At 38.1% G+C, this 17161-nt stretch overlaps 1 protein-coding gene across 1 annotated transcript in view; it reads left to right on the top strand.

The window, feature by feature from the left end:
• Positions 1-14320, top strand: part of CNTN3 (contactin 3) — a 284442-nt gene extending 270122 nt beyond the window's left edge. The window contains exons 20-22 of the mRNA XM_040246384.1: positions 8825-8937; positions 9565-9733; positions 12327-14320. Of these exons, the coding sequence (XP_040102318.1) occupies positions 8825-8937; positions 9565-9733; positions 12327-12427 (383 nt within the window). The 3' untranslated portion in view covers positions 12428-14320. The remainder of the gene's footprint in view (positions 1-8824; positions 8938-9564; positions 9734-12326) is intronic.
• Positions 14321-17161: the final 2841 nt, after the last annotated feature.

Raw genomic sequence — 17161 nt, 5'->3', positions numbered from 1 at the left:
ACGAAGAAAAATTGCTCAGTCATGTAATACTCTTTATGATCCCTTGGACTGTAGCCTACCAGGCCCTCCTGGAGCATGCAAAATCCTCGGCATTTTCCAGGCAAGAGTACTGAAGTGGGTTTCCGTTTCCTTCTCCAGGAAGATGGATCTTGCCAACCAGGGGATTGAACCCAGGTCTCCCACATTGTGGGCAGATGCTTTACCCTCTGCACCAAGGGAAGCCAGAGCTGCTTAGGCTACTGCTTCATAGCTCTGTCAGACTGGGCTAGCGTAGCTCAAGTATCGAAAATTCCCACACCTCAGACACTTTAAACTTATAAGAGTTTCTTTCTCATTCATACTACATATCCATCACTGGTGTAGCTCAGATCCAGTCTATTCTGTCTTCATTACAGGACCCAGACTGGAGGAGCAGCTGCTCTCCAAGTCATGCTGGTCTCTCAGCAGAGGGGAAATGATGGGCCATGCTCTTCAGTGCCTCCTAAAGGGGTCATTTCACATTTGCTTTCCTTCCCCTGCCTGAAGAAAGCCATATGACAAAGCCTGATGTCTGTGAGATGCCAGTGAGAAGGGGATGCATGTCTTCCTAAGGGCAGGAGACCACAAGTACTGTAGCCAAGCTGCTGGTCAGTGAGAGAGAGGCAGGGGAGCTTGATCTTCTCACAGAGGGTGAAGAACAGAGGATTTGCAGAGACTTTAAATAATAATACAGTCTACCCAAAAACATTTTTAGACACTGATAATCAATCCTACCCTGGTGGCTCAGAGGTTAAAGCGTCTGCCTCCAATGTGGGAGACCCAGGTTCGATCCCTGGGTCGGGAAGATCCCCTGGAGAAGGAAATGGCAACCCACTCCAGTATTCTTGCCTAGAGAATCCCATGGACTGAGGAGCCTGGTGGGCTGCAGTCCACGGGGTCACAAAGAGTCGGACACGACTGAGTGACTTTCCTTCCTTACTTACTTAATCAATCCTACCAGCCAATAATAAAGATCATTACAAATGTTTCTGGAGGAGCTAAGAATAAATTGCAGGTATCAAGAGATACCTAGGGATCCCTGAGTTGCTCTTTCATCTGCCTATACTGTCTGTGCCTTTGTCCTTCATATCCTGTCCTTCAGCATCTTCAACCTCACGCCTTTATAGATATAACAAGTTAATTTATTCCATCCAGATGGATTACTTATATAAATATGTCAATTAAATATCCCCAAGACATATAAAAATTACCCCAAATGACTCTTGATTTAGAAAGAAGAATGATAACCTCAAATGCCTTCAATGGACAGGCAGGTTTAAATAAGCAATGGTGGGTTAGTGGGGCAATCTCTTCTTCCTTCATCCCATCCTTTCTATCCATCACTGTAGGACCAGTGTTTCTCATTGTCTGGTTTTGCAAAAGAAACCAGAAGTGTAGAACTTAAATGAAACTTCCCAAATTTAAATGTTGGCACCCACCCAAAATTAAAATACAGTATTTGGATTAGACAAAAAATATTTGTTAGCTGGATCTGGCTTTTGGGAACTTTCAGGTGGCAGTGTCTGATTTGAAGCTTTATAGTTTCAGATGTTTCACTGTCTTGTGTTTTTAAATTCAGCAATAGCTCTGCCAGCCATTTTCCTTCTTTTGCAGTTGAGACACTGTGGCTTCCATCAGGTCAAGGGAGTAAACTCAGTACAGATCACTTGTGAATGGCCACAGGGCATCTAGTAAGTCTGAAGTGTATTAGGTAGATCTTGTCTGTGATGTTTCAGGCTTGCTGTTTGTTCGTGCACAAAGGTAAATTCTTAGCGAAATGGCAACACATCAATCTCATAACCTGAAGGTTCTGAGCTCATGTCTCAGAGAGGGCGTAGTGTTAGGACTTCCTAACCTTTACCAGGTGGCTCACTGGTAAAGAATCTGCCTGCAAAGCAGGAGACCCGATTTCGATACCTGAGTCAGGAAGATCCCCTGGAGGAGGCGTGGCAACCCACTCCAGTATTATTGCTGGGAGAATTCCATGAACAGAGGAGCCTGGCAGGCTACAGTCCATGGAGTCCCAAGGAGTTGGGCATGACTGAGTGACTAACACTTTCACTTAAAGGTAGTTTTGATAGTTTGTGGAAAGAAAGGGTTAATATTTGAAGTTTGACCTTAGTAAGCTAGAAAAGAAGAGCAGTTAAAGCTTAATACAAGGTACATACCTGCTCAGTCACTTCAGTCTTGCCCAACTCTTTGCCACCCTCTAGACTGTAGCCTGCCAGACTCCTCTGGCCATGGGATTCTCCAGGCAAAAATACTGGAGTAGGTTGCCATGCCTTCTTCCAGGGGAACTTCCTGACCCAGGGATTGGACTCAGGGATCAAACTGATGTCTCCTGCATTATAGGCAGATTCTTTACCACTGAACCATCAGAGAATCCCCTAATACAAGGTAACTAAAAATTACTAAGGGTGGAAGTCGAAAGCAGGGATGAAGATACTAAAGGGAAGTTTGGATCATACAATAATCAAACTTTGTTCATAATTTGCTTAATGTTTTACAATCTCCAGTCATTGAATGATTCTTGCAAGATTTTAGTCACATACTCAAACAACCTGATTATTATTTCCCTAATATATTTAATTTAATACTCAAATATATTTATTTTAAAAGGTTTTGTATCGTTATTAACAGAACATGATTAATATTCTCTCCATTACAAGATGGTAGTCCTAAATTTTTTTTCTATAAAAATGAAAGCAAATCAGTTATTTAAACAGAGAAAAGTTTAACAGTTAAAACTACAGTGAATAGCAAAAAGAAACAATCATTTGCCAGAAATATGTCCATGAAAATAAGTTTTGCAATGAGCCAATCAGAGTGTTAATGATTGTTATTAGTAGAGTGATATTCTGTTCTTGATTGCTCAATTTGAGATGAATTATTTGTAGTAAATATATCCTTAGGTCAGAGTTAATTTGAATTATGACTGTGTGTTTTGGGGTGTTTATCAGACATCTGTGTGCAACCGAAAACATCTGAGTTATTTGTTTGTATAATGCCCTTTGTTCTGTGTCATTATTTAGATCATAGTTTAATCTATGTGTTGTATTTAAAGTAGATTACCACTGATGTGCCAATTTCAGCCTCATCAAAAGGAATCATCTTTATGAATAATTGCATCCAACTAAGAGTTGGATGTAGTAGGTTTTTATTTTTCCCTAATGTGAATATAGGCAAATATTTGCAATTAAAATGTTATCCACGTAAATCATCTTAGTGGTACAAGTACTGATCTCTGGGAACCATTAACATGGTCTGTGGTTAGAAGTCAGACAATATCTTTACCTCTGTGCTCACTGTACTTAGGGGAATCTCTGACACAAAGCAAGTGCTTATTGAGTATGTAACGACTGAAAGGGATTTCCAGATAGAAACCTTTTCTGCAAGGCCTGTGTCATTCATCCGGTCTACCATGCCTTCCTTCTTATACCCTCACTCATATGACCGCCATCCTCATGACCTATTCACAGATTCCAGTTCTGCCCCATCCCTCCAACTCCACTACCATCACTTGCCTCTGGATCTTTATTGCGTTTTACACAAAGTGCTACAGTGTATCCCCTACGGAGCTTCCACCAAGGTTTTCCTCCTTCTCCCTTCCTCTGCCCCGCGGAAGATCTAGGAAGGCACACACCTATTGGCTCCACAGATCTGATCCTTCTTCAGTCTTCTGCCAATTGCCTACAAAACAGTGTTCCTTTTCTAGTTCCTTTGACCTTCTAGACCCTTTAGAATATGGTTCCTACCTGCCTCTCCAGCTGCCTTTGCTCTGATCCCTTCCCCTCATCCTTACCTGTACTGTCAGGACTGAGCTCCCCATGGTACCATGTTAGTTCTTGGCCTCTGCCCCTGGCCTGTGTCATTCCTTTGCCTCGGATAACCCCTGCCACGCCCAGCCCAACCCCTACATGTGAAACTCATATCATCTTTCAAAATCCACTTGAGATGCTGGCATCTCCTTATCTGCTTTTTCCCTTAATACTTAGAACTATGTTAACAAATCATTTAAGTATTTAATTAACACACCAATTGTTTCTCTGTTTTTTTTCTTATTTTTTCTTTCTGTTTCTTGTCTTCTTAGCCTCAGTATGATCAGCTATATTCAAGCTCTCAAGCTGATGGTCAGCATTAATGTCCCAGTTTGGTCTTTGTGAAATTTATAGCATTTATTGGGTAGTGTCTTGGAAGACTATCAAAATCATGGAGCTAGAAAATTCATTCTAAATCCTGTTATGTCATATTTGAGAACAGTGTCCAGCCATATGTTGTCCTGCTGACACCGTGGTGAATTGTAACTGATATTTTTTTCCTGATTCTTTACCCAATTCATTATCTTACTTTATCATTGCATGAACCATTCCTTAGGGACACGTGGGGAATAGATCAAACTTATTTTCCAATAACACTACAAAAGTTTTTTCTTAATCCTTGTGTTGTACTTCTTGCCTTAAAATGGCAGTCAGTTACATATAAAATCTTAAGTTGACATCTACCTTTGACAAGATACTGGATTAGTGAATAAAAACTATGGACATATGGACAAATCATTTGTCAACTCTTTCAAGAGTTGAAGTCACAGATAGTTAGCACAATGTAATACGGGAAGCATAGACTTTGGAATTAATGAGAGCTTGTTTGAGCCCACATGATATCTCTTATCAGTTGTGCATCTTAGCAAGTTCTTTGCTTTTAATTTTTGTAATAAAAATACACATGACATAAAATTTCCATCTTACTTGTTTTTAAATGTATAGTTCCTTAGTGTTAGGCCTGGTTGTTGTGTAGCTGATCTCCAGAACTCTTTTCACCTTATGAAAGAGAAAATCTGTACCTATTAAACATATCCTATTCTCCTCTCCTTCACCCCTGGCAACTGCAATTCTACATTATGCCTTAATGGATTAAATACTCCAGCTACCTTGTATATGTGGATTCACATACAAAATTTGTCTTTTTGTGACTGGTTTGTTTCATAATTTCCTCAAAGCTCATCCAGATTCTAACATGTGTCAGGATTTCCTTCCTATTTAGTTCTAAATAGTATTCCACTATATGGATAAGCCTCATTTTGATTACTGATTCATCTAATGATGGACACTTAGGTTGCTGAACCTTTTGTCTACTGGGGATGATGCTGCTATCAACATGAATGTAGAATCTGTTTTTATAAACTCTCTGGGTCCAAGTTACCCATGTATAGAAAATGGGCATTATTATAATTCAGTATAATGAGAATTGAGTAAATTATAAAAAAGTATATTCTACCATTCCTAACATATTTTAGGTTTTAATAAATGTTAGTTGCTAACAGTAATAGAATTTTAAATGTGAAGAGAAAGTTTGCCTCATCAAGGATTTTCCAGATGTTATTCTTACCAGTAGTGATGATGATTTTAAAATAGCTTATAAATATTTTTTAAAATTTAATAATGCTTCATTTATTAAATAGACTACCATAGGAATATAACTAGCATAACAAGCTCATGATTATGTGACTATTAGTGTTTAGGAAAAGGCTAAACTGTGTGGATCACCACAAACTGTGGAAAATTCTGAAAGAGAGGCGAATACCAGACCACCTGACCTGCCTCTTGAGAAATCTGTATGCAGGTCAGGAAGCAACAGTTAGAACTGGACATGGAACATGAGATTGGTTCCAAATAGGAAAAGGAGTACGTCAAGGCTGTATATTGTCACCCTGCTTATTTAATTTATATGCAGACTACATCATGAGAATCGCTGGGCTGGATGAAGCACAAGCTGGAATCAAGATTGCCGGGAGAAATATCAATAACCTCAGATATGCAGATGACACCACCCTTATGGCAGAAAGTGAAGAGGAACTAAAAAGCCTCTTGATGAAAGTGAAAGAAGAGAGTGAAAAAGTCAGCTTAAAGCTCAACATTCAGAAAACTAAGATCATGTCATCCAGTCCCATCACTTCATGGCAAATAGATGGGGAAACAGTGGAAACAGTGTCAGACTTTATTTTGGGGGGCTCCAGAATCACTGCAGATGGTGACTGCAGCCATGAAATTAAAAGACGCTTACTCCTTAGAAGAAAAGTTGTGACCAACCTAGATGGCATATTAAAAAGCAGAGACATTACAGTGCCAACAAAGGTCCATCTAGTCAAGGCTATGGTTTTTCTATTAGTCATGTATTGATGTGAGAGTTGGACTATAAAGAAAGCTGAGCGCCAAAGAATTGATGCTTTTGAACTGTGGTGTTGGAGAAGACTCTTGAGAGTCCCTTGGACTGCAAGGAGATCCAACCAGTCCATCCTAAAGGAAATAAGTCCTGAATATTCATTGGAAAGACTGATGCTGAAGCAGAAACTCTAATACTTTGGCCACCTGATGCGAAGAACTGACTCATTGGAAAAGACCCTGATGCTGGGAAAGATTGAGGGCAGGAGGAGACGGGGACAACAGAGGATGAGATGGTTGGATGGCATACCGATTCAATGGGCATGAATTCGAGTGAACTCCAGGAGTTGGTAATGGACAGGGAGGTCTGGCGTGCTGCAGTCCATGGGGTTGCAAAGAGTGGGAAACGACTGAGCAACTGAACTAAACTGAACTGAAAGTCAATGTTTATGTGTTTTTTTGTTCAATCAAGTTCATTTTTAAAAAAACAGGAAAAATGATGGAAATGGAACATGACTATCTGATGGTTAGAAACACCAATATGGAAAATGAGTAATCAGACCCAGCACAAAGTTTTTATTCCCCCTTCTTTCCCATTTCCTATTTTTTTTTTTTCTTTTTGTCCATTCAAAAAGTATTGAGTTTAGGATGCACTCATTCAGCTCGTCTGTTGATATTCTGGGACTCATACAAAATAAGACTGAATGCTAAACATGAAGTCACTTCTTCTGCAAGACTAGTGTTGGAATAAATCACTCCAAAATAAATTCCACCAAAATCACTCAAGTTTTCTATAATCTGCAAGCACATATCTCTTGACAGGAATCATCATGCTGAAGTATATTGTCTGAACTGCATCAAATGGAGCCTGTCCTTTTCTGGTGCTGCTAGGCCATGGGGAATCACAGACTTTGGTAACTGTTCTCACAACAGTGCATTCATAATATTTGGATGGAGCCCCCAGAACATAGTCATTAGGAACTCTAGGCAACTGCCGTTATATATGTTTTGTTATATAAGCTTTGCAGCTTGAATGCTCTGAGCTGACCTAAACTCCTTGTGAATACCAGATCACAAATTTTAAACGCAATGTGGAATAGTATAAAAGAACAGACAGTAAACCAGAGAATCTGCAGGGAATCATCTTGTTTAGCATCATTAGTCGCCTCAGTGTATCTGTGCACGCTTCCCGTGTGTAAATCCAGCCACCTCTCCCTCATGGCATGAGTCAGCGATATCTAGAAATGTCTCAGCATAGCTAATCTTTTATATCATTTTCCCATAACAAATTCAGTTAACCAAGTTAAATTTTGTGGCTAAATCTATAAGTACAATGCATTTCAGCACCGTTTTGGGCAATCATGATGTTGTTGCCAAATGGATAATATTATGTTTGCTGTTTTGTGATTAAGATACTGACTTTTCAGTGCCCTTTGTTGCTCTTGACAAATGCTACCAAACAACCCTCCCCCTGCATCTAGCGTTCATACTGCTGCCGCTAAGTCGCTTCAGTCGTGTCCGACTCTGTGCGACCCCATAGACAGCTGCCCACCAGGCTCCCCCGTCCCTGGGATTCTCCAGGCAAGAACACCGGAGTAGGTTGCCATTTTCTTCTCCAATGCATGAAAGTGACAAGTGAAAGTGACGTCGCTCAGTTGTGTCTGACTCGTAGCGACCCCATGGACTGCAGCCTACCAGGCTCCTCCATCCCTGCAATTTCCAGGCAGGAGTACTGGAGTGGGGCGCCATTGCCTTCTCCGCTAGTGTTCATGAGAGGAAACTAAATTATGAATCCACGTTTTTAAACCTCAGAGAGTTTCATTAATTATGTAATGGAATTCTCATTAACGTTTTAGTGTTTTGCCTTATTTTTCTCAAAAATTGATTTAAACTTGGAAAACGAAGACTAAAATATAGACTGTTTGCTTCCATTTTTCATGTGTGTAGCTATTACTTCATGGGAAGAAATCTAAGTAATCTTTATTTTTGATTGCCTCCCATTTTGCTCATCTCATCATACATGGCTGGCTTAAAAATCATCTGCACTTCATTTCCTACAGCTTTAATCTGCTCAGTTGGCAGTTTCTCTCTGCCTCTGGATGTATGAAACAGGACACAGTGCCTGCCTTTCCTGGCCCATCAACAGGCAACCCTCTAGTGGTGGATAAAGAATTTCTTTATCTCCAGTATCAACAAGTTTTCCAGGAGATCACTGTGCTGATGGTGGTTTAGTTGCTAAGTTGTCTCCGACTTTTTGCGACCCCATGGACTATAGCCCACCAGGCTCTTCTGTCCATGGGGTTCTCCAGGAGTGGGTTGCCATTTCCTTCTCCAGGGGATCTTCCCAACCCAGGAATCAAACCCATGTCTCCTGCATTGCAGATGGATTTTTTACTGCTGAGCCACCAGGGAAGAAATGCCCTAAAGTGTATCATGAATATGCTAAAATGAATTGTCTCACAGTGTTCTGGAAATGACTTTGTAAAAGGAAATTTAGCTATTCTGTTATTTTTTCTGATTCTGCCTATGCTCTATGAGTTACCAAAGAGATTCTGCCTTACTTCTGCCGCCTCCTTTATCTATGTGTTGTATGTAAAATATCACTCCATGCTCAAATCTATTTTGCTTTTCTCATTCTGCATTTCAAGCTCCCAGTCAGCCACCAGGAAATGTTGTTTGGAATGCTACAGACACAAAAGTGTTGCTTAATTGGGAACAAGTGAAAGCCATGGAGAATGAATCAGAAGTAACAGGATATAAAGTAAGTGGTATAATTTGCAATGCTTTCTTTTCCCACTTCTGGTAGTACTTTTCAAAGGAAGCTAGATTTGAATAGTTTTTTTTTTTTTCTAAATGTTGATGGTGTGGTCTTTATAAACTACTTTTGACATACAGATATCAAGCTATATGTGAAAAGAATATTTTTCCTAAATGCCTGATTTCTTAAATATAAATTTAAGTGAAATAATTGTGCTCATATGGGGATTTTAGGCCAAATGTTGGTAAAGAGTTTGTTGTTTCCTGTTTCTGATACTCATCCATATACTACTTAAAATGAATCCATAGTTTTGGCTCTGATTCCTTGGTCTCGTGTTCAGGCTCAATACAGTAGGTCCTTGCCCAGTCTCTGAATCCTTACAAATACCCAACCAGCTGAATGTTTCATGGAAGAAGTTCAGTCTCCCCACCTCACTGATTTTGAGGATTTGATGATTCTACCATATGCTGACCCCTCATCTAAGATCTATGATAGATCTGTGAATGCAGCAGATACTGTAGTGGGTATAGAAAAACAACTGATAAAAATGAAGTAACGTCAGGGGAATAATTTTGATGAAAAAATAAAAGCAGGCAGTTAAAAATATATATATATGTTCATGCATTTTAGGTTTTCTATAGGACTAGCAGTCAAAATAATGTGCAAGTGCTGAACACAAATAAAACTTCAGCTGAACTTTTGCTGCCCATTAAAGAAGACTACATTATTGAAGTTAAGGCCACAACGGACGGCGGGGATGGGACCAGTAGCGAACAGATCAGGATTCCAAGAATAACCAGTAAGTTGGTCGAAGTCAGTGTCTCAATTCCCAGCATCAGTTATGAGCCTGCAAGAGAGAGTCTGTTTGTGCGCACCCCACCCCATCTTTTTTTTTTTTTCTACTATGTCTTTCGTCTGAATGCTGAGAAGGTTTTAGAATATGAGAAGTGAGGGAAGGAGGAATTCCTCAAGAGTGCTGCTAAGTAAGGAGAATGATAAGAGCCGAAAGACAAGAAAAAAAAAAAAAAAAAAACCTTGAGAAATGTTTGCTACTGCTGCTGCTAAGTCGCTTCAGTCATGTCCGACTCTGTGCTACCCCATAGACGGCAGCCCATGAGGCTCCCCCGTCCCTGGGATTCTCCAGGCAAGAACACTGGAGTGGGTTGCCATTTCCTTCTCCAATGCATGAAAGTGAAAAGTGAAAGTGAAGTTGCTCAGTCGTGTCCGACTCTTAGCGACCCCATGGACTGAGGCCCACCAGGCTCCTCTGTCCATGGGATTTTCCAGGCAAGAGTGCTGCAGTGGGGTGCCATTGCCTTCTCTGGAGAAATGTTTAGCAAATGTTATTCATTTAACTTTTGTGTTCTGAGCTTTGCATAAATTTGCCTTTGGAGTTCCATAAAAATAGAATTCTTTTTCTCAGGGGCAATGTTGAACCCACAAAACAATTTTAAGATCTTTAATATTCCAGTTGTTTGCCTCCTAGAAATTACAGATATGTCTTATCAATTCTTTACCAAGCAGAAATTTTAACATGTTTAAGGTCATAACCTACTTTTGGCCAAACTGAAAGACAGTTTTTAAACAAATTCTTGGTTTCTGATTTCAAAGGAAGTTCATACTTACTTTTCCTTTCAAAATCCACATGAAGCCTACTTTATTACAATATAAAGTTACACTTTCAGAGTTGAGGGAAACAGACTTTTCATACATATTTTATCAGTGACAGCGGTAGAACGCATTTTATCTTTTCTTTAAATCTCAAGTGTGGAGTTTCGGGGCCTCATTTAAGTACCGCAGAAGCCATCCTGTCTTCATACTTTATTCTCTGGTCCTTAGTAACCTAAATTACTTTATTTCCTTTCACTGAACTCTACCTAATCTATAGTCTTGGACATTCAAAATTAAAACCCTTATCTGTAATCTTGTAAAACAAAATGGGACATCTTTAGCAAATATAGAGAAAGGGAGATGTAGAAATTTGGAGGAATTTTATCTTTTCATGAAAGCATAAAAACTGCAATACTTAGACCAAAAACAAACAAGTAACCATGTGAAGAAAATGGGAAATGTTTATTTCAGAACTGAATTCTGCAACATAAAAATCCATAGAAACCATTTAGGACTACAGACATTTTTAGAAGTATATGCACTTCAGTAGAGCAAAACCAGAAATTAATTTAAGCTTTTATTGGTAATATTAGTGTTAGTATTTAAGCTTTAAAATTAAGATTAAGATATTCTGTCCTATTCCTATGATAGCTCAAAGTTCAGAGGTAAAATTACAATATGGCCAGGTACTTTTGTGGTAGTCAAGTGGCTAAGACACCACACTCCCAATGCCGGGGGCCTGGGGTTCGATCCCTAGTCAGGAAACTAGATCCCACATGCCACAACTAAGAGCTTGCATGCCACAGCTAAAAATCCCACATGGGGATGTCCTTGGTGGTTTGCATGCTGCAACTGGGAGTTTGCATGCCGCAACTAAAAATACCACATGCTGTAACTAAAAGACCCTGCATGGTGCCACTGAAAAATTCTGCATACTGCAACTAAAGCTGCCACATGCCGAAATGGAAAAGATTCTGCATGCTACAGCTAAAAGATCCAGCATGGGGACTTCCCTGGTGGTTAGCATGCTGCAGCTAAGAGTTCACATGCCACAACTATAGATCCTGCATGCCGCAACTAAGGAACCCAAGTGCTGCAACAAAGACTGAAGGTCCCATGTGCCCTCAACTAAGATCTGGTGCACAGCATGGCCAAAAAGGAACTGTCAACAGGAATAGGTTCTGTGTGTTTGCAGGAACAGACGTGATTTTATCATTTGAGGGCTGCCAACTCAAGAATAGCCTTTTCCTCTGACATCTGCCGTCTTGCTGAGCACGCATAGGTTACCGGTCTAGAGTGCAGACAAAGCCATCTCTAGGAAAATGGAGCTTGTTACTGATTGCTTTTTTAAGATGTTGTTTTATATTATACATAACAATTTATGCAGAGATGCACAAAAGAGAAATAAACACAGATTTTTCAGAACCCTTCTCTGATGATGCTTTAATTAAACCATTGAATTAGCTCAAAATTGTCTGTAATGGAGTATAGTTGTTTTCAAAATGATTAAGTTGCTTTTCTACTTTCAATTAAAGTTAAATAATACTAGATAAACAAAACCCAGAATCATTTAAGAAAACTTAAGTACGTCAGGGTGTTTATAGATACCCATGGCAAATAATATCGGCTACAATGATAAATTAAATGAAAGCTAATGTTAACTTGTGGTAGTAAATTAGGTCCCTGATATGATTTGATTATGATTGGAAAGACTTTGCTTTTGTCCTGGTTGCTTAAATTGGTGCGGTTCTCATTAATGAGCTGTTTATCATCTTTGACAGATATGGATGCAAGAGGTTGTACGTCAGCCATCTCCACTGTCTACCCTGTGTCAAGTTATGTCTCTGTAATAATGTTATTTATTGTAAACACCTTGTGTTGATAGTCACTTTTTAAGTATTTATTGGAAACTGAATTGGTTACAAAAGAAGTGCTTTCATGAAATACAATGATGATGCATGTGTTTTTTTTTCAACTGTATTTTTAAATTTCTACATAGGTAAAATATGAATATAATAGAAAAAACCAGTAAATCCCTTTAGGGGAATCTGAAATGCCTTAATATTTACTTGATAAACCAAAGGAATTTACATATTACATACATCCGATTTTTGATAGAGACATTCTTAAGCTATGATTTGAGGCACTGCCTGTGGATGAAGACTCCCATGCCATCATGTGTACACACGCAGACACATACATTGGCTGTAGTGGTTTTCTTTTTAATTAATAGAGAAAAACTCATGTAATCCAAATGCTTTCTTCCCATTGTAATAGCACTATTTGGAAGATATAATTAATATTATTTTGAAACGCTCACTTGAAATACTCAAGGATGAAAAGTTACATTTTAAAAATTACCCTGTTTGGAAAAGGGTGCATGTGATTCAAAAGAATGTTGTTAGAGACACTCTGCTAGAATTTGGAAGTGCGCTGTTTTGTTCAGGTATACTAGTGAGTGTTTGTGAGATTGTTTACAAATCACTTTTCTCACTCTACTTCTCAATTACTCATCCATAAAATGTGGAGATAATAATACCCATCTTATTTGCCTCTGCCCCGTGGATTACTTACTAAAAGATAAAGAAGGAAATCTGGAAGTGCTTTGTTACCCCTAATGCACTAAGCCTGTACAAAATATTAGTGTGAGTTTATTTAATAATATTAAAGTCATGAGAACTTGTCATACTTTGAAAGTTTGCACTTTAAAAAATGTTTTCATTGTAGGTAATGCTTTCTCTTTCATTCCGTGATATTATATCGACATGATCACATTCTATCCTTTTCTCAAAAGTTTTAAAAAGTAAAATAAAATTAAAAGGAATCGTTTCCTTCACACCTATGAATAAGCTTTCAGGTTTTATTAAAACCTGGTGGAGGAAATAAGAAATGACCTGAATCTTAACCCATATATTATACAAAATTCACATGATCCTTCATTTCCAATTTTTGATTCCATTACGAGACTCTTTTTTGGATGGTGGAGATGGTTTTGTAATGAAGTCCAACAGTCTATCTGAGTGAGTCTGGCAGGATTTTTAGCTCCTGAGCTAAATTTGTAATAGAACCATGGCCATGCTGCTGACTTTGATATGTATGACTCCATCTCTCAATGCATTGTGTTCAAAGGATTGTCAAAGACATGACCTCATAGCAGTATGTTGAAAATACAAGAAAATCAGCAGATTGAGTGTTAAACATTGCAAAATCAATTTTTTACCTCTTTCCAACAATTTCATAGTTTGCAGGAACTAGTTCTTTGCAAAGATACCTGAATTTGAAACCAACAGATATCAAAAGAGAATACATATTAGCAAAATTCTGATATCACCATAAAGCATTACTTTACATTTAGAGATTCCTTTTAAGATAACATCATTATACACAAAGAAGAAAAACATTTATAACTTTTCTCTGGAAGGTCTGTATATACTGTACATATCTAGAAAAATTCTGAACAAGTAGATTTCATATGACCATTGTTATTTTAGGTCAAAAAGTGGGGAAACACTTTCTCCAATACCTGTATTTTATGCGACATGTAATGGAGTTGTACCTTTTTATTACTTAGTAATTCCTATATGTTCCTATAGTTTTCATTTTCAAGATGATTAATCTCTTGTTTCACGGTGTTTCTAGAAATATATCTCCATGAGATATGTACTTTGTTTCATATTGAAAAGTATGACATTTACCTTAAATTCCTGTGTGTGTATCCTATGGTTATCTGTATGTATTATTTTTTATTATTCTAATAAAATTTATAAAAAGCAAATGTCTGTGTGTGATTAATTGTGTTATGGTCAAAAAGAACATTTTAAGGGGGAAATAAGAGGGCATCATAATAGTTGTTCTGATGCTATCATTTCTTATATTTTTCAGTCTACTTTTTGTCTTTCTATCTTTTAACCTTTTATCTTTTTATAATCTCATGACAGTAGTTTGAGACAATGCCCTCTCTATTAAAGGTATTTCAGCTCTGGGGAGATGGGAGAAAAGAGAAGCAGAAAAGTCTCTTACTGAATTATGGTATTTAGTTTCTTCTGATTTTATTTGGTTGATACAGCTACTCCCACTTTTTTGACAAATATCTTCTTAATATTTGTATCAATTTATCAACTCTTTCATTAATTTTCTCCTTGGTGTCAGGGTTAGAGACTTGCTTCTAAACAATCCTTGTGCTGTAATATACACTAAGTATTTGAATACATGTAGTAGAAAAAGATTGATTTTTAATTAGTAAAGAGTTTTAAATGTTATCATTGATGTAAGGAAAATTAGACATGAAATAATAATTCAATCATTTTCTTACATGAAAACCTAAGGTATATTTAGAGGCAGGAGAATTCAGTGGAAAAAGTATGTGTAGGGCTTGTGCCAGGGTGTGAGAATGCATGTGTGTGTGCATGCATGTGTGTGTGGCTATGATTTTAAGTCTAGTTGTCCTGGTTGTATTAGTGTAACTTCAGCTTCCCTGGTGGCTCAGTGGTGAAGAATCCACCTGCCAATGCAGGAAAAATGAGTTTGATCCCTGGGTCAGGAAGATCCCCTGGAGGAGGGCATGACAACCCACTCCCGTATTCTTGCCTGGAGAATCTCGTGGACAGAGGAGCCTGGCCATCCATGGGGTTGCAAAGAGTTAGACATGACTGAGGGCCTGAACATGCAAATAAAGGTCAAAGAACTGGGGAATGTGCAGAAACAGATGAGACCATCCAAACCAGCCCCAGTGATATTACCTTCTCAGGGTTGTCAAATCTTCAGTGACTACTCTCGGTGGAAGTTTCCACTCTTAAGAAAATGGTGGTCATTGGCATTACCTATTGAGAGTTAGGAAACAAAAATGATGTATGTGAGCGCCTAGAATCATGCTCTTGGCATTCTTCTTCACATCAGTAGGTAACTGTATGACACTGGAAGACAAATGACAGTGTTTGAAGGTGGCCTTATGTATGTTCAGAGCTCTCCTTTGGTCTCATTCTACTGAGCAGAAAGGTACGTGAATCCAGGAGTTCCTAGAAGAGAGAGTAAAGTGATTCTAGTATCAGATTAACTTTTCATCATCATGTAATATTGATGCTGTTAACTTGTCTTCACTCTCTAGGTGCCAGATTCTGAGGTAAGCTCTTTATCTTTTCTCAATTCATCTACACAGCCATCTTACCTAGATACCGTTACTGAGCCCTTTCTACAAATGAGGAAACCAAGGTTCAGGCAGATTAAGGACACTGCACAGATCATCCCAGCAGGGACACCGTAAAAGGGGATTCTAGCCCAGGCAATCTGGCTGCAATCCCTGAGTCTGAGGCATGATTAGGTTTTTAATCTCTCTGAAAATCAGATCCATTAGATTTAGAGATCCCCAATAGGTATCTCTAATGCCAATTTGTAGTATAATTTGTTCTGCTGCTATTATTGATAATTCAAGTTGGAAAACCAAACACCTAGGAAGACTTCTTTTAGGTGAATTTTGTGAATTTTGATAGTCTCTAATTCCTACATGGAAGGCTATCCAATCTAAAATTGACCAAGTGTCAGAATTCTTTTAGTAAAAATTATAAAAATATTTGTCTGTTTTAAAAATATTTTTCAAGCTGTATGTTTAATTTTTGTCATGAAAATGATTTTTTTTTAAATGAAAATGGTTTGTGTTGATTTTCAATAGTATTGCCATTTTCAATGAAAACCTAGGAGTATAGTTCAATTAAATAAAGAAAAATGATTAGAGTATTACAAGTTTTATTTCCTAATTAAAATCACCCCTGCTGTTTCATATTCTTATAATGACATCTCTTTTTAAATTTAAAATTAAGCTTAACTGGTTTCATTTTTTTCTAAAGTATTTTACCCCTTTTAAAAATGAAAATTGCACTGATATTCATTATCATTTGGATACACTTCAGTAAATATTGGAGGTAAAATCACCAGAACAGCAATTACAAATTTAGTAATTAGTAAATGGTACCATACTTTTGAAAGAAGATATGCAAACAGATAGGACTATAATTCATTTGAATGCTTAGGTTTTCTGGTGGTGTTTTTATTTGAACCCTGTGTCCTAATTTAATTTCTTGGTTTACATATAGGTGATAATTACCTCTTGAACTTGTACCAGAATAATACAGAATTAAATTTGTAAGAAAGGGTGTTTCTATTGGTTGTCAGCATTCATTCTTATTCTTGAGTCTTACTTTGCCTGCTGAAATTATCTTGCAGGCTGATGATTTTACCTTGATCAGTAATACCATGGGGAAGGAAAAGAATTAAATCCTGTATAATTGGATGTTACCTGGGAAAACTCAGAAAAAAAAACAGAGACGAATGATAAGAATAGCAAATTAGTAGAATTACTTTACCATCCGTCAGACAGTCAAATGGGACAGACTAATGTAAATGCCCGTGCTAATGTGAAGTGTTGGTGGAGACTGGCTATTGATGAAGTGAAGGACCCAATCAGTGGTGTTTGGCTTTTCCAAAGCCTTCAGACAGGAGTGGCTGCCCTTGCAAGAGTAAGTTTCACACTCACATATGGAAATGCTCATTGAGATCATAAACTGTGGCACAGTAAGTACACTCATCATTGTGTGCAGCTCCTATTTAGATGTTCAGCACCTAC

The sequence above is a fragment of the Oryx dammah genome, unplaced genomic scaffold, assembly GCF_014754425.2.
Source record: "Oryx dammah isolate SB20612 unplaced genomic scaffold, SCBI_Odam_1.1 HiC_scaffold_9, whole genome shotgun sequence".
NCBI classification, from domain to species: domain Eukaryota; kingdom Metazoa; phylum Chordata; class Mammalia; order Artiodactyla; family Bovidae; genus Oryx; species Oryx dammah.
The sequence above is the reverse complement of the archived record's forward strand: the minus strand, read 5'-3'. Positions and strand labels throughout refer to the sequence as shown.